The sequence below is a fragment of the Phytophthora infestans genome, genomic scaffold (assembly GCF_000142945.1).
Source record: "Phytophthora infestans T30-4 supercont1.64 genomic scaffold, whole genome shotgun sequence".
NCBI classification, from domain to species: domain Eukaryota; phylum Oomycota; class Peronosporomycetes; order Peronosporales; family Peronosporaceae; genus Phytophthora; species Phytophthora infestans.
In genome coordinates this window covers 17,484-42,183 of record NW_003303695.1, presented here as the reverse complement: position 1 = coordinate 42,183, position 24,700 = coordinate 17,484, and the positions used below count along the sequence as shown (strand labels likewise).

Sequence of the window (24,700 nt, the reverse complement as noted above, 5' to 3'; positions counted from 1 at the left end):
ATCAAGGACTGCTACCCGATGCCGCTCATCGATGACATTCTAGATGTACTCGGCAACGCTAAGCTGTTCTCTACGATGGACATCGCATCCGGCTACTGGAATGTCCCGATGGCAGCTGATAGCGTGGAGAAGACTGCCTTCACCTGCAAATATGGTCTCTTCGAGTGGCTCGTAATGCCGTTCGGACTGTGTAATGCCGTACCGGCCTTCGAACGACTGATGGAGACTGTGCTTGTTGACCTTAAGTGGCGGACTTGTCTAGTGTACCTCGACGACTGCGTGGTCTTCAGTGAAGACTTTCCTACCCACCTAGTACGACTAAAACAAGTCTCGGAACGGTTCCGGTCGGCGGAATTCAAGCTCAAGATGAAAAAGTGCAAGTGGGCACGCGACCAAGTAGCATTTTTGGGTCACATCGTCACTCCGTCTGGCATATTGCCCAACCCCGAGAAGGTCAAGTCGGTGATGAACGTGCTCAGACCGCACGACTTGCACACTGTGAGGGTGTTCCTGGGTTCGACTAGTTACTTCAGGCGGTACATCCCGGGATACGCAGCCATATCGGCCCCAATCGAACGGCTCAAGATGAAAGGGGCCCGATTCTTCTGGAGGGACGACTGCGAGGCCGCTTTCCTGCAACTAAAGCGTAAGCTGGTGGAACCTCCCATCCTGGTGTATCCCGACTTTTCGAAGCGCTTCCATCTATATGTGGACTCGTCTAAGCTCGCTGTAGGGGCGTGCTTGATGCAAACCGTGGAGGGGCGCGAGAGAGTCGTGGCCTATGCGAGCAAGCTACTAGTTGGCTCCGAGAAGAACTGGGTCCATAAGGAGGACGGTACGTCGGAAATCGAGTGCTGGGAGATCGTTTGGGCCACGCGCAAGTTCCGCTGCTACCTGGACCGTTGCGAGTTCGACCTATACACGGACCACAAAGCTTTGACGTGGGTATTCAACGAAACTAACCGTACGAGCAACGCTAAGCTGGCTAGGTGGGCCATGGAGTTGTCTCAATTACGTTTCAAGGTGTTCCACAAGCCTGGTACATCGATGGGTCATGTGGATGGTATGTCCAGGCTGCATACCCAAACCATCAATGCTATCTCTATGGCGGAGCTACTCAACGATGCTGACGAGTCCCCTCCTAGTACTGTGGAAGTCGGGGAGACTACGACTCTCGACTCGACTCTGCTCCCTTCAGGGCCCTTGCCCGAGGACGCTGGCGAAACTAGACCCGAGCCGTTCCCCAACGAAGAAAAGTTTACCGACCAACGCCTAGTGTCCCCCGTTGATGTGTTCGTGCTACAACAAACTCGCTTCGTGGAAGAAGAGAAGAGGACACCCTGGATCCAAGCTATGATAGCGTTCCTTAGCGATGGAGCTCTAGCTCTGGACCCTCAAATGCGCACCCAAATCCTGCTGATGGCCCCTAACTACTCGGTAAAGAACGGAGTACTCATGCGTCGCGTACACCTGAAGGCTCGCGCTGGACCGGCGTCTACTCTTGAAGCTCCTGTGATTCCCCTGCCTTTCATATCCACGGTACTACATCACTGTCATAAGGATGTACTTGCCGCTCATGTCGGAGTTACTAAGACGCTCGAAAAGGTGCGCAAGCACGCTTACTGGCACGGGTGGAAGAAGTATGTGGCCGAATATGTTCGGGAGTGCACCGTTTGCGGCAGTGGTAAAGGCTATCGCCCTTGGAGGAATGGCCGAATGCAGCGGATGCCCGTACAAGAACTATCCGGACCTTTCTCGCTATTGGTGGTGGACGCCATAGGTCCCTTAGTGGCTACTCCTCGAGGCAACAAGTTCATACTCGTCTTCGCTGACTATTTCACTCGATGGGTCGAAGCGTTCCCAGTGGCCCGCTTGGACACTGTAACGTTCGTGGAAGTTATGGTGAACGAAGTGATCTCGCGGCACGGAGTCCCCGAGAAACTACTGAGCGACCAAGGATCCAACTTCATCTCGAACTTGGCACGATCCTTCTACGAAACACTCGGGATCAAGAAGCTGTTTGGAGCTGCTTACCACCCTCAGACTCAGGGACTAGTCGGACGTTTCAACGGCACGCTGATCGGGATGCTCAAGATGTATGTCAACGAAGCTCAAAACGACTGGGACTTATATCTTCCCCGAGTACTGTTCGCATACCGTTCGTCTTATCACGAGGCCCTTAAGGACTCACCATTCTTCAGCCTGTATGGCCGGGACCCGGTGTTACCTCTGGACCTCGCGTTTCTCAACACGAACAACGGATGGAAGAGTAACGAAGTCGCTAGCTACCGACGAAAGCTATTCTTATCTCTGCGGGATACGAGACGATTAGTAGAGCGCCAACTCTTGAAGGCCCAGGGCAGACACGACCAACGACTGAGCCACCAGGTACCGATTAAGTTCAAGGAGGGAGACCCGGTGTGGGTCTACCAGTACTTCCGAGCTCGTCGGGGGGAAAAGACCACAAAGAAGCTCGCTTTCGCGTGGCATGGTCCGTACCATGTGGTCGGGATTGTGGGAGAGAACTCCTATCGAGTAGCCATCCCTTCTCACCCCAACCGGGTCGTGACCATTAACGTCAATAGGTTGAAACGTTTCCAAGGGCGGTGGAGCCGACCGTTCCCGTCTGAAGTACCCGAGGGAGTCCAGTCGAGTCCGGGTGTAGACGACGACGGACCTCTATCAGAAGAGGACCTCCCCTCTACTAGCTTCGTAGAGAGACTCCTGATTGGAGGGGAAGAGACGGCCCTGACCGGAGTTCCTTGCTCTGTGATCGACATAATCGCCCGACGCAAAAAGAACCGTGAAGAGCAGTTCCTGGTGTTGTTAGATACCTACGAGACTCTTTGGAGACCACGAAACACACTATTGCCCACCTACGCTGCTCTGATCAAGGCGTTCGAAGAAACCCGTCGTCGGGAGGGAGACCTACCAGAACTACGTCGCAGCGCGCGGTTGGAAGACGCTAACGCCGCCGTTGACGAAGAAGAGCTACTCTTCTAGGGAGAGGGAATCGTGGCGGGTCGATCCAATGAGCCAGAGTAAACTCACGACCCCGCCTCCCTCGGAAGTGTCCTGAAGAACACTTCTTACGACTTTGTATATTTTTGGATTCTACTTCACAAGTGGCTGATCTCCTACATACCAAAAAGAAAAACAATTTTACCGCGATCAGGAGAAATAGAACGAAAACAACAAGTGGGAACGAATCATGGTGAAAAACAAAAAGAAACTTAAAAAGGAAGACGATGCCAGTACTCTTACTCTCATCCAGTGAGGAACGGTTCTGGAATGGTACGAATCAATAACTTCTCGACGGCCTCTCGTTAGGCTGTTTTGTCGGACTTTTTAGCCGGCAAACTAGGAGCTGAATGCTCACCCGGCGAACTCGACTTCCGAGGTGCTGACGGGGACCGCGAGGCCGAGCGTCCCTTTGGGGGCACTGCCTTCTTCAAGGAAGACACCGAACGCGACCGCTTACGCGTGCCGTCCCGCGACGCTGGAGCTGACGGAGGAGTCGGCGTTTTGCCTTCGGTCGGTTTGTCGGAAGTGACTTTACTCCCCTTCGCGTGCGAAGGTGATCCTGCTTTGTCCCGCCGGGACTCCCTACTCGTCTTGGTGGCTGAGGACTTCGTCGGAGACTTCGACCGAGCGTGCGAAGGTGATCTTGCTTTGTCCCGCCGGGACTTCCTACTCGTCTTGGTGGCTGAGGACTTCGTCGAAGACTTCGACCGAGACGCAGGACGCTCCTCCGAACGTGCCCGACGGGACTTCTTGCGCACTGGGGGCTTTGATCGTGACCGTAAAGGAGAAACAGAACGTTCTGGCGAAGCAGCGCGCGCTTTGAGTTTGCCTTTAGCGCGTGAAGGTGAAGGGGACCGCTTGCGCGACGAGCTTAATCGAGACTTCTTCAGGGAGGTAGAACTACGAGACGGGGAACGGGAACGCTTCGCGCGCTCCTTCGCCCTCAGAGACTTGTGAGAGAGCTGTAGACGCTTGTTGGGAAGCTCGTCGTCCTCCGAACTCTCGTCGGAACTAGAAGAAAGGCGCAGCGTCTTCTTAACGGGACGGAGTTCTTCAGAGTCGCTCTCGGCTTTATCCTCCTCGTAAGCCGACTCTTCCTCACTCACTTCCTCCCAAATCGCCGTGTAAGTACCGTCCGTACGCTCATACGCTGCATATCCCGCCGAGTCAGCTTCAGACGCATCTAAGGGGGTCACCTTGGGTGTTCGAAAAAGGTTCTTTCTCCCGTTCGCGCGAAAGCTTGGCCGTCATCTTCTGAAGACGCGAACAGTGACTTAGCGCATACCAGACCCCCTTCGAACGGTCCCCTACCCAATGAGGCTCGTGATCCTCCTTCGACTTCATGTCCAGCAGAACGAGGGCCAACGCCCGGTCCGTGAGCTGACTGTCGGGCTTCGAGCTATTAGGGTCCAGGGCTCCGGTATGCCCCGGGATGGTCGTGAAACCTCCCTCGTCGATCCGGAACGGTTTGAGAGCGCTCTTCACTTTTCGCGAGTACGCTCCCGAGTCGCGCGAGTACAGCTTAGACAAGTTGTCGATGACGGGGCCGTTATAAGACTTGGCGTCTGGGGCATTCCGACCTGGCTGTCCTCCCATCCACATAAGGCGACGACGGTGCGCGCAGCTCTCGAATAGACGAAGGAAGCCGAAGTAGCCCCAGGTCTCGATACAAATGCTCAGGAATCAGACGCGTGCGACTACGGCAGCCATCTTAGCCTTGCGCCGCTGAGTCTGCGCGTTGGAGGTCCTCAACGGGACGTTCGCCTGCCAATCCCAGAACTTGGAACGGTTCTCGTTCCAAAAGTGCCAGTGAGAAGCGTGCACGTGTGGGTACTCTTGCGTGCTGTACCACAAGTGCGAGCCCGGCCACGGATACGCCAGCTGGTACGGTTCCTGACCTAGCTCGGCCGCCTCGTAGTTAACCCGTTTCAGATCATCGACCACGGGAGAAGGAGTCGTGTCCGACAACTTGAATGGTAACGCGAACGAAGACCACGGGTGACTCGGACGCTTCTTGCCGGAACGAGGACTCTCCGTGACCGTCTTCTTCTTAGTCGAGCCAGTGCTGATGCTCTTGAGCGGAAATCGACCATCTTGCGTGAAGCGTGGGTGCCGAGGCGGCTTCCCGCGAGTCGGTTGCCGAGGCGGCCTGGGCATGATAACTACCGTCCCCGTCAGAGCGTCTGAAGCCTTCCCCGTGTCGTCCAAGATCGCGGCGGCTATGTCATCCAGAAGCTCGAGGCCGATGGAACTAGCATTTGCAGCCAGGACGTCTCGCATGAGGATCCAGAAGCGCTCGTCGGCCGGAGTGTCATCTGAAGAGGAGCCGTCGAAGTCCGAAGACTCCACGTTCCAGACGGCCTTGAGGCGGCGCGTGGCCGCTCCGCGCGAGGTGCCCATACTGGGGTGGTGAGAAGAGAGGGCGCCGAGGGTGTGTCGGAAGTCGGGGCCAAATTGCCAAATGAGCAGGAAGGCTGCCCGTCGGTACCTGGACCCTGGCCCTGTCTCTCTCTCGAGGCTCCTGTGATAACTGTATATTGGGTGCAAGAGAGGCTCCTGGAAAAGACGAGGAATCGGAGTTCTCCTTTCCCTGCTACTGGACTTGACAGATGGGTGGCGACTAAGACGGATGGAGGTCGGATGACGTCGAGAAGAGTCGCCATGGGTGTACTCAGTTTCTTATTTGCCGAGTGTACTCTCATCTAAATGGAGCCTCACGCTAGTGTTTTCTACGAGTACGCCCGATGGGAGCTGTGGCCCGTGTACGTAGGGGCTGTAACGGTCTGGGTCCTAACGACTCCTCTACGTAACGTTACCTGGGAGTTCTTGGTCCAAGTGTGGCGTGTGGTCAAGTTGAACTGCGATATTTGGAGCGACTGTGCGTCGTTATACCGAGACATACTTCAAGCTAACGAACTTCGTCAACTTCGGGGTGCTACCTACGCGTATGGAGTGTGGAGTGCGCTATTTGCTGTACCTCGTATTGTTCTACTCAAAGGAGAAGAGAAGTATGGTCGTTATGGACGGATGTTGCGGAGTTGGTGGATCGCCAGCAAGGTGACATTCTTCGACTACATCCCAGAAGTCCTCCTCCGTACAAGAGATTCGAGCATACGCTTTCTGGGACGCTCTCAAGGCCACATGGATGCGCCTGTACGCGGTGGGAGAAGCCGCCTGCTGGCTAGTACTACTATGCCTGTCTCTACTGCTGTACATCCCGGTCAACGCCTTCGATCTGGTGGAGTTCGTACTCCTGGGACCAGTGGGTGTGGGGACTGTACTATTGCTCCTACTAGCTACCAACTACTGCCGCGAGTGGACCGGCTGGAGTCTCGCCGACACTCTTGTCGTGGTGGTCGCTGGTGTGGTATCTCACGCTTGTCGCCAATACGACGAGGGGAGCCCCCTCCGATCTGTCTCCCCTAAGGTGCTGGTCAAACTAGCATTGACGAGTACCCGCCGCAACGCTTCTCAACGTAGTATGGCCGAAGCCCGGAACATCGAACGTCTGCGGGTCGACGACGATGTCGAAGTGCTATTTGACTTTCAAGCCGCCGACCCTGACTACGTTGGGGACCGCTCCGAGGACTACCCCGAAGCGTTCCAACCTCCCCTGTCTGAAGAAGTTGCTAACGACGGCGTCTATAGGACTAACGTGAGAGATGTACGCAGAGGAACCGTTCGCCGAGGACGACGAACGACAAGTCGGGGAGGATGTCCCGTACCCGGGAGCGGAGGGGTCATTCCAGGAGCTCTGCCTCCCGTCGGGATGACTCGAGACCCTGGAATCACTCCTCGCCCCGCCGTCCCGTCAGGGTGGTTCCCGTTGAACTCAACCACGCACGTGCCCCTGACCGAGCCCGCTAGGGTGGTCCTATAAGGGGGCCCCAGAACGCCGGAGTCTTGGCGTCGTGGGACCAAAAGCACCTCGCGACATCAAGCCCCTTCCCAGAAGCTCTCCGTTGTCCCACGAAGGCAGACAACAAACGAAGTGAATCCTTCACTTTTTCTAAATATGTAGTGTAGTGTATGTAAGGTCGAGAAGGCGTTAGGTCTCTCTTCCGGTTAGCTCTCAGTCTTATATTTCCCTCCTTCTACTCAAGAGGAAGCCAAGCCAATCAACAAACTTTTATTTTCAACTCTCTAGTGCTCCTATCTACCCCACTGAACAAGACCGTACTCCCTGAACAGCCGCGGACTACCCGACCCTTGAAGGAAGAGGAGGTATACGACACATGGGCACCGGAACTTTTGACGGTCAGGGATCTTTGTACTGGAAGAAAGGCACTTCAATCACTCGCCCTGTCTGAAATCGTCTACACTCAAAAGTTTCAATATCAAGAACTCGCCTTCAGTATCCTTGACTCCAAAGATACGACGGTCAGCGGTTTGACTCTGAACTCCAAGGCTGGGGATAACGTGGCCAAGAACACGGATGGCTTCGATTTGAGTCGCAATCTCCGCCTCACCATCTCCGGCTGCACCGTGTACAACCAGGACGACTGTCTTGCCATGCAATCCAGCAATGACACCACATTCACAGGCAACACTTGCAGTGGTGGGCACGGTATCTCGATCGGTTCTCTTGGTGGCGACTCAGTATACAAGTCGGACATTGTGAGTGGTCTGACAGTCAAAAACAACAGAATCCTCGATAGCATCAACGGCATTCAAATCAAGACCATCCTCGGTAAAAACGGCGCAGTCATGGGCGCTTCGTACACTGGGAATACGCTAGCAAATGTCAAGAATGCCATCGTCATCCATTCGGACCATAGCAAGGAAAAGGGAGGCTACACTGGTGACGCGTCAAGTCTCGTGGAGATAACGGACATTACGGTGTCGGGGCTATCGGGCACTGCTGACAAAATCTACGACATCCATGTCAATCCGAAGGTCGTGTCGAGCTGGACCTTCTTGGGTATTACGGTACAGGGAGACTCGGGTAGCTGCTGTGGAGAACCGAGTGCTGTCAAGTGCTGATCTCGGTTTTTTGTTGTTGTTGTTCAGTGAGAGAAATTGATGGGAGTTCTTAAGTAGGACGTTCTATAGATTTACAGAGCTTTCGCGACATTGCGAGTCGATGGTGTTACAGACTTGTTGAAATAACGTCTTAGAGGCCTCCATACCAGCAGATCCGTCGCCCTTGCGATCGTAGTCGTAGCCTGGGATCCAGATGAGTCCGTCGTGGATGATTCGCACAAACACGGGGACTCGTCTGTGGATGAATTGTTTGTATCCACGTTGTTGCCAGCGCTCTAGCAGCAGTCGAGCGGTGGCGGATGGCGAGCGACGATGGCCACGCACGTTGGCTCTCGGTTTGTTAGTCGAAGTCTCTTGGTCGATTCCGAGTCCGTAGCCTATTCCACTCCCGTCAGCGATTCGTTCGTCGTCCAACACAAAGTCAAGTGTGTGAGTGAGTGCTGTCACGAAAGAATGTGATACCCGCAAGGGAAGCGGTAGAAATAGAGACGCTATCAGGGGGTGAATCTGGACGCGAGAGACACGAGAATACTCTGGAACTCGACGTAGATCCAAACCGGCCTGCTTGGCGCGACGTCGCACAGTTCCTACAAACTCATCCGCTGCAATTCCACTGCACGCTAACCATCGCACATCCAGGTGGAAACATCGAGACATGTTTAATGTTTCTTCCAGTCGCATCATGACCCACTCGGTTCTCGAGTCCTCGAATTTCGAGACAGACGACGACGAGACAGACAGCGTCGACGCCTTACAAGCCATCTTAAAACTCAGCATGCGATTCCCTCCAAGATGCGCCGTATGATTACTTGCTTCTCGTGTAGCTTCCGGACGATCCAACACCATGTTGACAACGATATGCTCGACATCTCCAAATTCCGACGGAGCGACACGAGACTGCAGATACTCTTTGAACTTGGTGAACTTTGCTGCGTAAAGTGCTGCAGGGGACTCGTCGTTCGTGTCCATCATCGTGGCTGGGGGCACAATCGCAAACCGAATTCGACGACACTTCATGGTATCTGCCATATCATCCAAGTACCCACACAACAAATTGTCCAATGCATTCCAGTTATCTTCCGGTTGAGGATAACGATGGAATATCTGTTGGTGTGGCTGGAATGACTGAGTGAGCCCCACCCAGAGCGAGTAGTTGTACGACGTGAACGCGACTTCGGGGTCGTGCGGCTCTCGCTGTACAAATCTCTTGACTTCGACAGTCTGACGCTCTGCGTCGTAGATGAGCTGGTGGATTCGATGCCCCATACTCAAATGATAAACTCTTCGACGATTTTCAGGAGACGAGTCATTTCCCATGAGCGACGCAGTGGAGTCGCAGCTTGACACGAGTTGGAAGTCACGAGCTAATCGCTGGCAGATCATTTCGATCAACAACTCGTCGTGGTTGCGATAGCGAGGGACACACTCGATCGTTGGGGATTGCGTCGCTGTTGTGGGAATTGTCAGTGTGTAAAATGCTTCAGTATAGCCTTGACGGAGCTCCTGTGTGGATGGGAAGTGATCGGTTGTCAGCGGTAGAATAGCTGGAGACGTGAGGCTCGTCCAGTTTGGACCGAGGAATAAAGGTTCGCCATCTAGTGTTGCTACTTCTCCTACAATGTCGCTAGATGAGAGATGTGCAATGTGGTTCGATATTGGAAAGAGGTGACTCCATCGACGTCGGTCGCTCGAGAGATGTTGTGAGCCTTGACCTCTCGTGTACTGGAATGGATTGACTGCAGCTTTGCGATAATCAATGGGGGTAATGGCAGCCGTATCTGTGGCTGACGAAGCCTTAAAACTGAGACTTGCAGGCGTCCTGAACAATTCCGATTGATTTCTACGCATCCCCCCAAGGGGAGAGCCAGGGTTACTCAGACGCCGCTGACTACTCGTCAGCTTGCCATCTTGTCCATGAGGTGAAGCAATTACAGGTGAACGCCCAGACGTTGACGGCAGCTCTTTAGTCATAGTCATTGCTCGTGTAAGCGGATATAATTTGTCATCTCGATTCTTCCCTGGAGTGCCGAAGAGACCACGGTTAGAAGTTGACGAAGGTCTAGTGACAACGTTCACATTGTGATAGGAGCCTTGGTGCTCCATGGAGTTCCCGAGCATAACTTCAAGGGAGAACGAGGTGTTTGCCTCTGCCTTTGGGACAGAGCGAGACTCTATCGGGACACCACGAGAGATACTGAACTCATGCTGCTTGGTGCGATCTATCGCTGGAGACTGCAGCAGTTTGGTCTTCAGCTTGCGCGGCGAAACGAGCGTCTGAATCATACTGGCACTTTCACTACGAAGAAACCCGTTCTCCTTCCGATACTTGCCACTCTTGCCGTGACTTGCCTCTTTCCTTGCGTTGCGGAGAAACCACTCGAGATGACCATCGCCGGCGATTGTAGCGCTCGTGGCACTGTCGTGCTCGTCGTGACTTTCCATAGGAACGAATCCGAATCGCCGATCTCGTGGGTTCCTCGCACTCGCCTCGCCCTCTCGCACTACCGGTGCAAACACACTCTCGTCATACTCTTCGAGTGCTGCTCGAGCGTAGAGACTGGCGCTTAAATTCGTCGCTGAGCGTAATTGACCCGACGCAGCAATCGGATCAAAGTCAGGAGAGCGACTTAAGTGCAATTGTTCTGGTGGTGGAGCGGACGATGCCAAGTCTGGGAGCTCACTTGTCTCGAACAGCAGGCGGTTCGGACTTCCAGCGATCCTGATCGGTAAGGCGTCGATGGGGTTCTCTCCATCCTCGGTGTCCTTGTCGTATTTAACACAGCCCGGTTCGGTACTAAGCCCAGGCCTGGATGTGCTGTGGGCGTCTCTGCGCATCAAGTTCCGCAGTGTCACCGGGAACACGAGCCTTACAGAGGGTGAAGTGACGTCGAACATTCGAAAAGACGGCAAAGGATTGAACTGCTGCTGACTTCGCTTCACTTGGCACTCACACGAATGCCATCCATGCGAATCCAGGTGCGCACTTAGGCTGGGGCTCGGAGTTGTGCGGGGCTTAACGTTGTTTGCCCTTCCACAGCCGCAGCCAAAGTCTAAGAACGTGATGTTTACCCAGTGCGGAACGTCGTACATTAGTTTTGACCCCGATGTACCCACCTCTGCAGTGGCGGAGTTGAGTGTCGCTGGGGTGGAAGAGCGACGAAGAACATCACTGCCAGCTCGCACCCGCTCAAGACTTTTAGGCTGAGAAGTTGAAGTTAAGCTTGACATTCCATGACACGACGGGACCGTCACCTCCGGCGGTGTTGACTCTTGACTCGCACCAGAAGCTTCACTAAAAGAGAATTTGCGCATGACGCTCGGCGTTTCAACGTTAGTAGGAGCCACCCTCGTCTCTGCGGATGGAGGGTCAGAGTAAATAAACAAGGGAACGACATGCAGCGGAGGTGTCGACAAGGAAATCATATCCATGCCCACTCCATTGTCCATCATTCTCTGCTCGGTGATCTCCGCGAGTTTACTGTTGACGTTGAAGATACTGCAACCAGCTGTCATCATCACAATTCCCTGTCCTGTGCGACTCAAGTCTCGGTCCATGTAGTGTTTGTCCAGCACATTTAAGGTGACGTTGATGGCTTCCAGGATGTTCCCGTCCCTGGCTCGTGACGGGACCCCAGCAGGCAATTTGGTCCATTTCACGTACAAATCTTCAGGCCCACCGCTGTCGATATCTGGCGAACGTGGGGCTTCTTGCCCTGCAGTGGCACTGAGAGGCTGCGGGCAGTGGCAGATTTCATACTGAGCTGGAGAGGATTCTTCTGGTGCTCGCCACCGATGCGTCTCGTAGTAACTAGCGAATTCTTTCTTCAGAAATAGCAGCAACCGGCTCCAGTCTGGCCCAGTGAAGTTCATGACGACCACTTTGTAGAAATCCTCATAGTAGCGACCCGAGACGGGATCCACGTGGATAGTGGGGCCGTATCCGTTGGCCATGTTAATGCCTGGAGCGCCGCATCCTGGACCAAATCCTTGTCTTCTAGGTTCTGAGAATGGCACTTTCCTTGGGTCAAACCCGTCGGGAAATTGGCTAGCGTCGTAGAAGCTCCTGGAGAAGGCGATGATGGTGACTGAGTGACTCACAGAGCTCCCGCTCCACTTGGCAATGAGTACACGCAGTAGCCGATTCAGCAGCTTTTCGTAGTAAAGTTCTCCATCAGGTGCAAATTCCCACATCTCCGTACTCATCTGGACGAGCCAAAAGAGGCGACTGGAGCGAGAACGAACGACGATCTTCGTGGCGTCTCCGATGACTCCGCAGCTGAGTTGCGTCTTGTTGGCCAGTATGGCGTCCACTTGCGAGCGAATACCGAGACACTCGACAGTCCTCCCAACGTAGACGCACTGGCCAAGCATCGTGACTTTGAACCGCCAAATATCGGCTCTCGACAGGAATTGATCCTTGAAGCTCAGCTCCACAAAGTCCACACTCACATCTCGCTGGTCTACGCGGCGCACAGTCACGGGGCGGAAGGCCTCGAGTCCAAACTGGGCCGCGATTTCCTTTGCCACACTCACTTGCAGTTTGCCTCGCACAGCTGCAAGCGACTCGACGGAAAGCACGAGGCGCGGGTGTGCCCGCTCTGGCTGTGAGACTTCAACTAGATCCAGCACTCGCACGTCCGGGAAAAAATCTGGATTAAGTACAAGCAGTTCGCCACTACGGAATTCTGGGCCATGGACCACTAGCGACAGCGCTTCGCGATCCACCGTGTTACGCCGCGTCCGCCACATCGACAAAAAAGTACTAACTTATACGACGCTTCAAGTGACTTATAGCCCCATCAGCTCCCGATTGGATAAAATTCATTCCATGAGTCTCCAGAACCATTTTCTCCATGATCTCCGCTACTAGCGCGTCGGCGGCCATGAACGCGTCGGCCGAGAGCGATGTGGAGCTGATGCGTACGATCCTAGGCGAGCACGTACCACAAAGCGTCATCCTGACATGTCTGAACGCTTGCGCCTTCGATGTGAGCGCCGCACTGAATTGGTACTTCGCCGAGGTGGCATCGCCTCCTGTTGCTGCTTCCTCCTCGGTGCTGCAGCTGACACAGGTGCTGGGCGAGGCGGCTCCCACACTCTCCGTCCCGAGTATACAGTCGGGCCTCAGTCTCACACTTCATCCACGTGTCATGGAGGGAATGGTAAGCAAGTCAGAGGCCTATTATGCTACACTCACACGAGGGGACCCAGCCTACGACTTGCTCACACCTAGTAACGACAAATTCCTGACTATCCGCCTGCGTAAACGTGGCTGGCGCACTGGATCCTTCCTGGGGGTCCCCTCACCGACCACTCAGAGACCTTATTTCGCCAATGGAGACGTGGTGACACTCGAGTGCAACGGACTGTGGCTCAAGGCCAGTTCCCTCAATAAAATGCTGCAGTGGAAAGCTCCATCCGAAGACGATCGCAATAAATTCGTGATACGAGGCCTGCCTCTAGGCAAGAATTTGGCTCCAGGAGATTATTTCTTCCTCACCAGCTACAAGTGGAAGGACAAGGAGATAGTGCGCAAGGACGAGCGCCCCGTGGGTATCAGTAGCTACAACACAAACATTCATCGCTGCTTTCTGGGTCTGGAACGCATCAAAACGTGAGGATTTTTCTAACTAATTGCAGTCGTTAATACTGACCTGGTCTCTCTGTGCAGAGCCAACCAGCGCTTGTATCTGTACGCAAAACTCACGCCGAACGCGCTCAAAAGTCTGCCGAAACGTGGTGACCCCGTCGATGTCAATAATCTCACAATTAGCGTCATGGGTACCCCCATGTCGGCTGGGAGCTTCTCAGCGCGAGAACAGGCACAGTCGGTCGGTGATAAATGCGTTGGGTTTTTTGGTAGTCCCACCACTGGCTAACGATGATGTCCCCCTTTGGTGCTGCAGCATCGGAAGGACTCCATTTCCGACGAGATCCAACTCACCAATGCTAAGATTGAGCAGATGGCAAACATCATTGGCACGGACGTTTCTCGAGATCGTCTGGCCAACTTTCTGGATGGCGCTGGCGGAGACGTGCAGGTGGCATTGGAGCATTATTTCATGAGTGTATCCAAGGAGTCCGGACCAGCAGCAACAGCACCTGCTATCACCACATCTACCGGTGCGCCCCCAACAAGACAAATCCAGGAATCAGCAACAGCTCTCGAGGAGGCCCAAGCTCGAGCACATGCTGAGGCCCAAGCTAACCATGACCGTCGGCCACTTAGTCAGCTCATTTTGGGCATCCCGTCCATCTCTGAACCGCTACCATCCCCAAGCACGGAGCCAGTGTCGATTCCGCCTCCTGCTGCCGCCACCTCGCTGACGAAACATGGCGGCGTTGTAGTGACCCCCCACCGTCCACCTTCAGTTGACGTCACGAGTACTTTTGTTGGAGAACCCTCACCTGGCATGCCGCCTCCAGTTCCCTCTCCTTGTCCCTCTCCGATCCCCTCTTCTGTCACTTCCTTATCTGATGCTTCTATCTTAACCCCAGCTGCGGTGCCTCGAATCGCTGAGGACGAAGTGTTTGTGGACGCGACGGACTATTCACAACACCAGGAGCAAATGGAGCAGCAAATGACGCAACAGGAGCAGCAAATGACGCAACAGGAGCAGCAAATGTTTCAACCAGAGCAACAAGGCCGTGCGTCAGAGACCGTATCCGAACCTGAGAGTGGACGAGCAGAGGCGCTTACGATCCAGGACTTTGAGATGCTCAGTGTACTGGGCAAAGGCAGTTTCGGTGCTGTGATGCTTGTGCGCTTCAAAAAAGACGGACGAGTATTCGCTCTCAAGATCATCAAGAAGAACAACATGGACCAGGCTGACGTGCAGAACGCAATGGAAGAGCGACAGATTCTGCAGCGGATTCACCATCCATACATTTGTGGACTGGTCTTTGCCTTCCAGACCAATGAACGGCTGTACCTCGGGATGGAGTATTACGCTGCTGGAGATCTCTTCTACCACCTGAACATGAAAGGCCGGTTGAGTGCGAAGGACGCCAAGCTGTACGGGGCAGAACTCGTGCTCGCCATCTCGTATCTCCACGAATTGAACATTCTCTACCGGGACCTCAAGCCGTCGAACGTCATGATTGACTCAGAGGGCCACATCGGTGTGGTGGACTTTGGTCTGTCCAAACAACATATTTATGGGAGCAACTTTGGCGTCAAGACACTGTCGGGGACAGCTGAGTATGTGGCTCCAGAAGCGCTCGCCCAATCTGCTGATGGCTCTCGCAACTACGGCAAGGCCTACGACTGGTGGAGTCTCGGTGTCGTTATCGTAAGTTGCCCAAGCTTCGTTGTCTGCTGTTTGGATGCCTAGTTTGTACTGACTTGCCGTAATGTTTTATTTGTTGTTTCGCAGTACGAGATGTTGGTTGGCGAATCGCCTTTCTACGACGGGAATGAGCACAAGATGCTGAGTCGAATCGCGTATGCGGAGGTGATTTTCCCCTCGGACTTCCCCCGTGATGCCTACGACCTGGTTAAAGGTTTACTGTGCAAAGACCCGAAGCAACGACTGGGGTCGGAGAGAATGGGAGGTGTGGACGCCATCAAGCGCTGTCGATTCTTTAGGCAAATTGACTGGGATAAATTATTGCGACGAGAAGTCAAGGCCCACTGGACGCCAAAGCTCAGCGGCGAGACAGATACAAGATACGTGGACCCAGAGTTTATCGATGAGGGTCCACCTTCTGCTGCGTACGATCCGAGTGCTGATGCTGGCAATTCTCTCAGCAAGCGCTTCAGTCAATTTTCATTCAATTACAATCTTGGGTGACGAGATGTTGGGGAGGGGGGGGGGTAGTGAAGGAAAGAGCCACGCGATTATACACGCAAGAAGAATAAAATCCCCGACAGATTTTCAGCAATATTTGCTTTCCTTTTGCAGGCCGATTCATGAGCTGATCATGGTTGACAGTGCGGAAGTTAGGCAGGTCATGGTCACATTGCTCGGTGAAGTAGACGGCAGCTTTAGTAGCAGATCCTCGCTGTGACGGGGTCACACAGCACCTTGCGCTAGAGGAAGTTATCTTCCGAGAGTATACAAACTCTCAGTGATCACAGGTCCTCTTCAATTAAAGAGAGCGAAGTGACCTAAATAAGGTAGATTGTAAACTGAGTATATTTATAGGTAGGTTAAGTTTGGGTTTAATACAAACTATTAGTTACCTATAGAAATGCAATGTCATTTAACCAATGGTTGGCTTTGAACGACCTTGGTACCTTGTACCAAATATCCCGGAGTATGACGTGTCATACTCCTGAAGTGTGGAGTGTCACACTTCATGTAGCCAGGGTACACTTAGGGCTACGTACCCCGTTAAATCCTCCCCCACTTAGGTTCGGTTTACCGACCAATCAGAATGAAGAGGTGTTCGTCACAAACTCTCATTCTCAAAGTCGAAAACCATCGACTTGTCGCGCGAGCGCGGCGGAGGCTCACTTCACAGTTAGAGCCTCGAGCAGCAACCTGTGCGCTCTTCGTCTAGGTCCCCACTTCGACCGTTATCATGCCTCGTGGCACTGCAAAGAGCGGTGCTAAGACACGCTCCAAGGCTGCTGCCGGTAAGGCGCAAGCCAAGAGCACTAAGCCTCACGGCAAAGGCTTTGCACTCAAGGAGGCTACTCAGGTGGCCTCCGAGGCGATCGGTTCCTCGGGTGACGCGGCTGTGGACAAGCGCGCAAGCAAGCGCCGCAGCCCGTCGCCCTCATCTTCAGACAATCGTCCGAACCCTCGGTTCGTAGAACATGAGTTCAACTCGGGCAGTGAGGACGATGCCGAGTCCGGGAGCACTCATGATGCTCCTGCGGGCTCTGTGGAAGGGCACAGCCCAGTGCCCAGTGAGCACAAAGATGACAGCGTGCAATCGCTCGCTAGTGATCAAGGTGATCACAGTCCCACGACCTCTGTGCGCTCTGAGAGTCCGGCCGTCAAGGCTAAGGGCGCTCCCAAAGCCGGTGGCGATGAGGAAGAGAATCCTCGCAAACGTCTATCGCTTGCCGAGGGTCTTGCGCGCGCTAAGGCCTCTAAAGCCGAAGGCGCCAAGCCCTCAAAGAAGCGTACCGCCTCTAAGTCTCCACTCCGCGAGGAAAAGAAGACTCATCGCTCCTATCGGAGTATCTTCGATTCCTCGGATGAAGAGGAGGAGAAGGAGGAAGAAGAGGAAGAGGAGGGTGCTATCGTTGAGCCCCGGGAGGTCTCGAATGACCTCGACCAGCAGCAGGAGGAATTCCAAGCTGCCCAGCGTGTGCGTGGGGGTTCGGTGGCGGCACCCGTCAGCCAGGGAGCTGCCATCAACTCAAGAGGGTATTGGCCTCCCGAGGAGAGCTCTGGGGCTGACCTCTTCTTAGAGGTCCTCGTCGCTCCTCGTGGCCTTGTGGGCGGCCACACTGAACGAGCCCTTGTTCAGAAAGAACAGTTGGTCGTCGACAACTTGGAGGCTGCTCGGTGTGTGCTTCTCGCGCCACGCCGCATTTCCCTTAAGGACTTCACGACTTGTCGTAAGAAGCCCGAGACCCGGGGTGGTCTCTATCCTGTTTAGGGATACCCCTGGGTTATGCCCGAGAGCTGTCCCACGTGGAGTTCTTGTGAGGACATGTTCTGGGCATGGGTGGAGACTCTCAAGTACTCACCCACGGAGTTACGGGAACTCCATGAAGATCAGCAGCTGTCTTACATCCTGGACCAGCGTGATCTTCGTGTCAGGTTTGTTCACTTGATCAGCAAGCGTATGCTGCCAAGGGACATCCTGAAGCGCGCGGCTTCTAGCGCTCACGATGAGCGCGGGTACGGTATGTATTCATCGTCCGTACCCCGTTCGGGCAAGAAGCCCCGGACTACTTATGAAGCTGCCGCCGCTTCTGTTCCCAGATTGCGACAGCCTTCGGGCAGTCAATCAGGAGCCGTTCAATCGGCTCCCACGAGTTCTCGGAGTGAGCATAACCCCTCCACTTCACGAGGAGCTGTCGCTTACCGCGACACCGTTGCTCCTGGAGGATCCGCTCCACGTGGAAGTGGACTTCTCCATTCCGGTCAAGCAGGGGCGGAGGTGCCCTCGTACGAGTACGAGTACTCGGCGCCTCCCGAGAGCCACTCTCGTCCGAGTGCTCCGACTGCGGGTCCGACACGGGACCCTGAGGTAGACCGCCTCCGTCAACGTGTCCTCGTGCTTGAGATTGCACTTGGCCTTGGGACTGGCGGTAATGCTGCCGCCCAGGCCGGGAATCAGGGCGAGCTCGCTCGTCTTGCGGGTCGCCTGGACCTGGTGGAGCGAGAGGTCGCGAGCCTGCACCTGCGGGTGGATCGCCGGGCCTCTTCGTCCGATCTGGACGAGGTCTTTCGAATGATCCGACGGATCGAGGCTTTGTTGCCACGTCCGGAGCCGCCTGCGGCACACTCCCAGACGTACGCGTATGGTGCGTACCCGGCGTACTCAGCGTACTCGGCGTATGGCGCCGGGGTCCGTTCGTATGGAGCCCCTCCGGCGTACGGTCTTGACCGCAGCCTTGCCGTCCCGACCGAGGCTTGGGCGCCTGCTCCGACGTCCTCGTCGACGACTGTGACCGGCCCTCGCTTCGAAGAGCTGTGTCAAGGGGGCCTGCGAGTCAGCAACCCCCTGCGGGTCAAAGTACCGCTTAAGACGTCCGACATAGAACGTCGGGTGCGTCGTCATTGACGTTGGAAGGTCGGTGGTGTACGACGCACCATGTCTGGCCAGGACTGCAAAAGGTCCGATGAAGCGGTGCTTCAGTTTGTTGCTGCCGACAGAGCTAGCAGTGTTTTTTTAGGTTCCTCGTGTCTAGCAACACTAAGCCCCCAACCTCAAATATACTTAAGTTTCCTCTTCCTTGTTTGTCTGAGTACTCCTTTTGTTTATCTTGGGCCGCTGCCATGGCATCGCGGACCCTGCTGACAATGTTCAGCTTGGTATCCATAAAGGATTCCACCTGTTTCCGCAGCGAAACTGGTCTTACATCCGAGACCTGGGAGGAAAGGGCTTTCCGAGCCTCTCCCCCACTTAGAATAGAGGGGTCAGTGTCTCCTCGAAGCGTGAGAGGCACTCTGGGGGTGACGGAAGCCGTTCAAGTAGAACGGCGTGAACCCCGTGGACGCGTGCACCGCGTTGTTGAGCGCAAACGCAACAACTGGAAGCTGCGTCGACCACGTACGTGGTGCTGCCGCGCACACACTGCGCAGAGTGTCCTCGAGCACTCGATTGACGCGCTCTGTTTGGCCGTCTGTCTGCGGATGGTCCGCAGTGGACATCTGCAGACGAGTTCCCAGTAAAGGGAACAGCGTTTTCCAAAACGCAGCAGTGAACCGTGGGTCTCGGTCCGAGACAATCGTCTCTGGGAGACCGTGATAGCGGAACACGCCATCGACGAACAACCTTGCGGTTTGTTCGCCCGTAACAGTGACGGGAACTGGAGCAAGATGTACCATCTTGCTCAGCCGACACACGAACACCAAAATTCCGGTGTTACCGTGTCCGTCGGCGGGAAGCCCAAATATGAAGTCAAGACTCATCGACTTCCAACAACCAGCCGGTACGGGCAGGCTCTGTAGTGGAGCCGAAGAGTGCCCTGCGGGTTTGACCCGCTGACATGTTTCACATGTCTTGACGTACCGGGCGACCCACTTGTACATGTGGGTCCACCAGAAGGACTGAGAGACTGACAGAAAGGTCTTCTCGCGGCCCAAGTGGCCGCTGGAGGGCGCGTCATGCGCCTCCGCGAGGATGTCGAACTTCAGATCCTCGTCGTTGGGTACGACCACCCGTGGAGGATCAGTGGGCTCCACCCGATAATAGAGGAGGCCCTCCTTCAACTCATATCGGTGGAGCCGTGAGCGCTGTCGCGACGAGAGCCAGTCGGACTTCGCGCTCGTTCCGGCCTTAAGGAACTTGACGATAGGCGCGACAGCCTCATCGTCCCGATACGCCATGCGTATCCGATCATATAGATCCGTTGTCATCCGCGTGATGTGGGCCAACTCATAGTCAAGACGCCGAGAGAGGGCGTCCGCAAGCACGTTGAGCTTGCCCGGCTTGTATTCGACGCGGAAGTTGTATTCCGCGAAGAAGGACAGCCACCTCGCCATCCTTTGGGAGAGGTGAGGCGAGTTAGTCGCCGTCCTCAAGGACGCGTGGTCTGTGTAGATCACAAAGGGTCTAGAGCCCAGAAGGTGAACACGGAACTTCACAAGGGCATATTTCATTGCCAGGAGCTCCTTGTCATGGACGGGGTAGTTCCGCTCGGCGGCTTTGAGCTGCCTGGACTGGAACGAGATGACTCGTTCGTGTACAGCCGTGTCGGCCTGCAGCAATGCACATCCGATGGCGTAATCGGAGGCATCGCAGACGACGCTAAACGGCTTCGTCTCGTCCGGCAGGGCCAGGACAGGAGCCTCTTGGAGACTGGCCTTGATGCTGTCAAAAGCATCCTGGTGCTCTTGCTCCCAGCGCCAGTCGACGTCCTTCTGAAGGAGGCTCAAAAAGGGCTTAGCGAAGCCCGCGTACCCAGCGCTGTACTTGTGAAGGTAGTTGGCCAAACCCAACCACTTTCGAAGATCCTTCTGGGATCGGGGCGTCGGCCATGCTGCTATGGCCTTGACCTTGTCTGGGTCAGCCCGAACGCCCACGTTGCTTACGAAGCAACCGAGAACTTTGATCTCTGGTGACGCGAAAACGCACTTGTCGATGTTGGCGTAGAGCTTGTTCGCTCGCATCACGTCCAACACTCGACGGAGGTGTCCTAGATGCACCTACATGGCCGTCTTGCCTCCCTCGGCACGGCTATGGACGAAAATGTCGTCGAAGTACGTCTGTACGAAGGTACGCAAAGGGCGGAACAATTGCGTCACCAGGCGATTGAACGTCGCCGGGGCGTTAGACAAGCCCTGCGGCATGACGAGCCACTCCCAAAGCATGCCGCTTGGAGCGCTTACCGCGGTGAGCGGGATGTCACTCTCTCGCATCAGAATTTGGTAGTATCCGTCTACCAAATCCAGCGCACTGTACAGTACGCTCCCGGCCATGTTGTTCAACAACACATCCCTTCGTGGGATCGGTGTTTGGGCCGGCACCGTTGCGTTGTTCAGCTTGTTATAAGCGTGAACCAGACGCCACTTTCCGTAAGGCTTACGAACGCAGAAAGTCGGCGTCGAGTGCGGGGATTTCGACTCCCGCACCATGCCTGCCTTCGCTTTCGCGGCGAAGAAGGCATCAATGACCTCGCACTGAGCGCGCGGGAGAGGCCATTGCCTCGTGACACAATACTTTGTGCCGGGCACGAGATCAATCTCGTGCCGTACGCCTCGATCCGGTGGTAGTTTGGTCGGTGGGTGTTTGTTCACCACGTCCGCGTACTCCGTCACCAAAGGATACACCGGATCCTTGGGGTTCTTGAGAATCTCAGAACCCAAGCGCGCCTGACGTTGCTTGTTCATGTCTTCCAGGACGTTCTCGTCCAAGACAGAGGAGGAGTTCAGCTCCTCCTGAGTGGTCTCAGGTCTCATGAGTACTATCTCAGCAATCTCTCCAGCCTTGAAGTTGGTCAGGAAAGACTCAGCCGTCATTTCCTCGAGGTGCAGTATCTCTACAACCTCTGGCAGCGGTTCCAAGTGAACACCAGATGCCTTGACGGGTAAACCTGTCTCGCCATCGAAGATGTGATAACACTCTTCCACCGGCCTTGTCGGAGGAGCCCGGGCCCTGAGCTCCGAGTCGCTTGAAGCGACGTCGATCGGAACGAAGTTCGGATCCGACTTGAGGCGGCGGCGTCTTTGCCGACGGCGTCTGTGACGGGGAGCTTTGCTGCCCACGTCTAGGGATGTCGTCGCTACGACATCCGAGGCACTCGTGGCCTCGTGTGGTACTGTTGTACCCACACAGGAAGCGTGTTCAACGCCTTCCTCTTCAGTTAAGGTCTGGGCGACCGCGTGTGGCATTGTGTTACCCACACAGGAAGCGTGTTCAATGCCTTCCTCTTCAGTTAAGGTCTGGGCGACCGCGTGTGGCACTGTGTTACCCACACAGGAAGCGTGTTCAATGCCTTCCTCTTCAGTTAAGGTCTGGGCGACCGCGTGTGGCACTGTGTTACCCACACAGGAAGCGTATCCGACGTCTTCCTCTTCAGTTATGGTCTGGGCGACCGTGAGTGGAACTCTGTTACCCACTCTGAACACGCTGTTCTCAGTGTTCATGACAGCTGCAGCTGTCTGCGGAACTAAGTACCCGCCTGTGGACCTAAGTTAGCCACTTGGCCAGCGCCTCTTCTGGGCGCGGCCACCATCAAAACATCCTTCATGTCGTCATATACGTCGACGACTCCCAAGCATCTGCCGGATGCTTTGGTACCCTGGCAGCCCTCGCGGGCGCCCCGGGTCCTGACAGAGGTGGGAACATGACTCACCAATGCTCTGTCGGACTGCGCAGGCCGGCTGGCACCGATTGCCTGGCCTCGCCAGTCGATCCAGGGCTCGTGCTTCTCAAGCCAGGGCATGCCCAGGATCATATCATATGGATCCATATCGAGAGCAGTGAACTGTTCGAGGCTGTCAAAGTCTTCAAACTTGACAGCCAGATCCACTTGGACGTTGGGGACAGTGACGACCTTCCCGTCGGCCAGTCGCACTGACACCGTCCCGTTGCCCTTACTTTCTCTCAAAGCATCGGACAACTTGTTGCTGTTACGAGCAACCGTCTGGCGGCGTGCGAAATTCTTCGACGCCCCAGAATCAATCAAGATTCGAAAGGGATGATCGTATCCCCCGTACACATCCGTGTACTACGAGCAACCCGCCGCTGCTCTTCGCCGATTCGAGAGTGCGAAGACTCTCAGGGGCTAAGTCCCCGTGGTACGCGCCACCCGCGCACCCATCACGAAGACTTAGTTCTTCCCCCAGTAGGGCGCCCCGCCCCTACTGGTTCCCTGCGTTCCCCTGTCCCCGGGATCCTGACTTTTGCCAGCGACCCTTGAGGACGGGCTTGGGGAAGGACCGTCTGCGGAGTCTTTCCGCGGGGCAGTCACGCTTGAAGTGGCCCATCTTCCCACAGCCGAAGCAGCGGATGTCACGCTGTTCGGCGGACCCGAGTTCCATGGGAACTGGTACGTTGGGGCTTGTTCGACCGGGAGCCGACAAGGAAGTCCCAGACCACGCTGAGGCCGGCGTACGCGCCTGGCGATGGCTGTACTCTTCTTGAAGAGCCACTTGAATCGCCTCTTCAAGGGTGCTTGACTGCACCCGGAACAGCTGAGTGCGTGCGGGACCCACTCGAAGGCCGTCCATGAAAACAGTCATCTTGATGTGTTCGTTGAGTGGGTTTCCCACTAGGGACGCCGTGAGCTCCCGTATCTCCTGCACATACTCGTGCAGTTCGCGCCTTCCTTGTTTACACGCGAGGAAGCGCGAACGCTGGCGGTACTCGTAGTTCGCCGGGAGGAACGCAGCTCGGAGCTGTTTGCACAGCTGAGCCCAGGATGTGAAACATCCAGGGGATGTTGCTTCCCGAGTGTACACCCAACGCTTAGCAAGACCGCTAAGGTTGGAGAGTGCAAAAGCAACACGCAGTTGCTCGGTCGAGACCAGAGCCGCGTCCATCGCGAGCTCTACTTCTCGGACCCAGAAGTGAAGGTTCTCGCCTTCCTTCCCTTCATACGGCTTTACCTTCAGCCGTATTGGCTTCGGGTGAGGCGTGTTTCCGCCGCCGGAGCCTGCAGGTTCTCCCGCACATGCGCGATGAGGCCCTGCTCGTACGCGTCGAATGCATTGACGCGCTCGAGCTGCTCAGCCGGTGTTGACGCCACCAGGCTCTGCAGGGCCTCCATCCCGAAGATGCCTGCCATCTTCCGAACCGACTCGAACTGAGAGTCGTTCATATGGGAGAAGTCGTTCCTATCCATGGCAACCAACTTCGGAGAGGTTCAGGTAGTCTACCCGCGATGGCGTGGATTGACTACTAGTGCTACCAAGCGTGACGGGGTCACACAGCACCTTGCGCTAGAGGAAGTTATCTTCCGAGAGTATACAAACTCTCAGTGAACGGCAGTTCACAGGTCCCTTCTTTAATTAAAGAGAGCGAAGTGACCTAAATAAGGTAGATTGTAAACTGAGTATATTTATAGGTAGGTTAAGTTTGAGGTTAATACAAACTATCAGTTACCCTATAGAAATGCAATGTCATTTAACCAATGGTTGGTTTTGAATGACCTTGGTACCTTGTACCAAATATCCCGGAGTATGACATGTCATACTCCTGAAGTGTGAAGTGTCACACTTCATGTAACCAGGGTACACTTAAGGCTACGTACCCCGTTACAGTACTCCTCGTCATTTAACACCTTGTTCACTACTTTCTCTCCATCATCGGGTCCAGCGATCTCTGTCGACGGTTTCCCTTCAGCTGCACGCTTGACTTTCCAAGCCTTATTCTTATGTGACCTGGCTTCTTTCTTTTCTTCAGGTGCGGCAGTTGGGCTATCTCGTAGCCAACGTTCACCCTTGTAGTGAAGACGTCCTGTCCGCCGTGGCGGAGTGTATCACGTGTCGTGTTGTGCACCCCCACTTTTCCGCGGTTCGGCTGTTGGCTGCCCTCTTTTGAGCTCCGCTGCGTGCTTAGCGACCTATGGGCGCCTAATTTGACTGTTGTCTTTCCACTTCTGCGGCTGCTTTGTCTC

The 24,700-nt window shown here is 55.1% G+C and overlaps 3 protein-coding genes across 3 annotated transcripts; 2 read left to right on the top strand and 1 right to left on the bottom strand.

The window, feature by feature from the left end:
* Positions 1–7,259: 7,259 nt before the first annotated feature.
* On the top strand, positions 7,260–8,007 carry PITG_17899 (glycoside hydrolase, putative; the record flags this gene model as incomplete). Its single annotated transcript, XM_002896191.1, has 2 exons — positions 7,260–7,281; positions 7,367–8,007. The coding sequence occupies 2 exons, from the start codon at positions 7,260–7,262 to the stop codon at positions 8,005–8,007; spliced, it is 663 nt and encodes a 220-aa protein (XP_002896237.1).
* A 42-nt stretch (positions 8,008–8,049) lies between these two features.
* On the bottom strand, positions 8,050–12,756 carry PITG_17898 (uncharacterized protein; the record flags this gene model as incomplete). Its single annotated transcript, XM_002896190.1, has 4 exons — positions 8,050–10,754; positions 10,803–11,123; positions 11,166–11,672; positions 11,733–12,756. The coding sequence occupies 4 exons, from the start codon at positions 12,754–12,756 to the stop codon at positions 8,071–8,073; spliced, it is 4,536 nt and encodes a 1,511-aa protein (XP_002896236.1).
* Positions 12,757–12,890: 134 nt separating this feature from the next.
* Positions 12,891–15,800, top strand: PITG_17897 (protein kinase, putative; the record flags this gene model as incomplete). The annotated part of the gene is made up of 4 exons (XM_002896189.1): positions 12,891–13,621; positions 13,679–13,838; positions 13,914–15,299; positions 15,384–15,800. 4 exons carry the CDS (start codon positions 12,891–12,893, stop codon positions 15,798–15,800), a joined length of 2,694 nt encoding a protein of 897 aa, XP_002896235.1.
* Between the last annotated feature and the right edge of the window lie 8,900 nt (positions 15,801–24,700).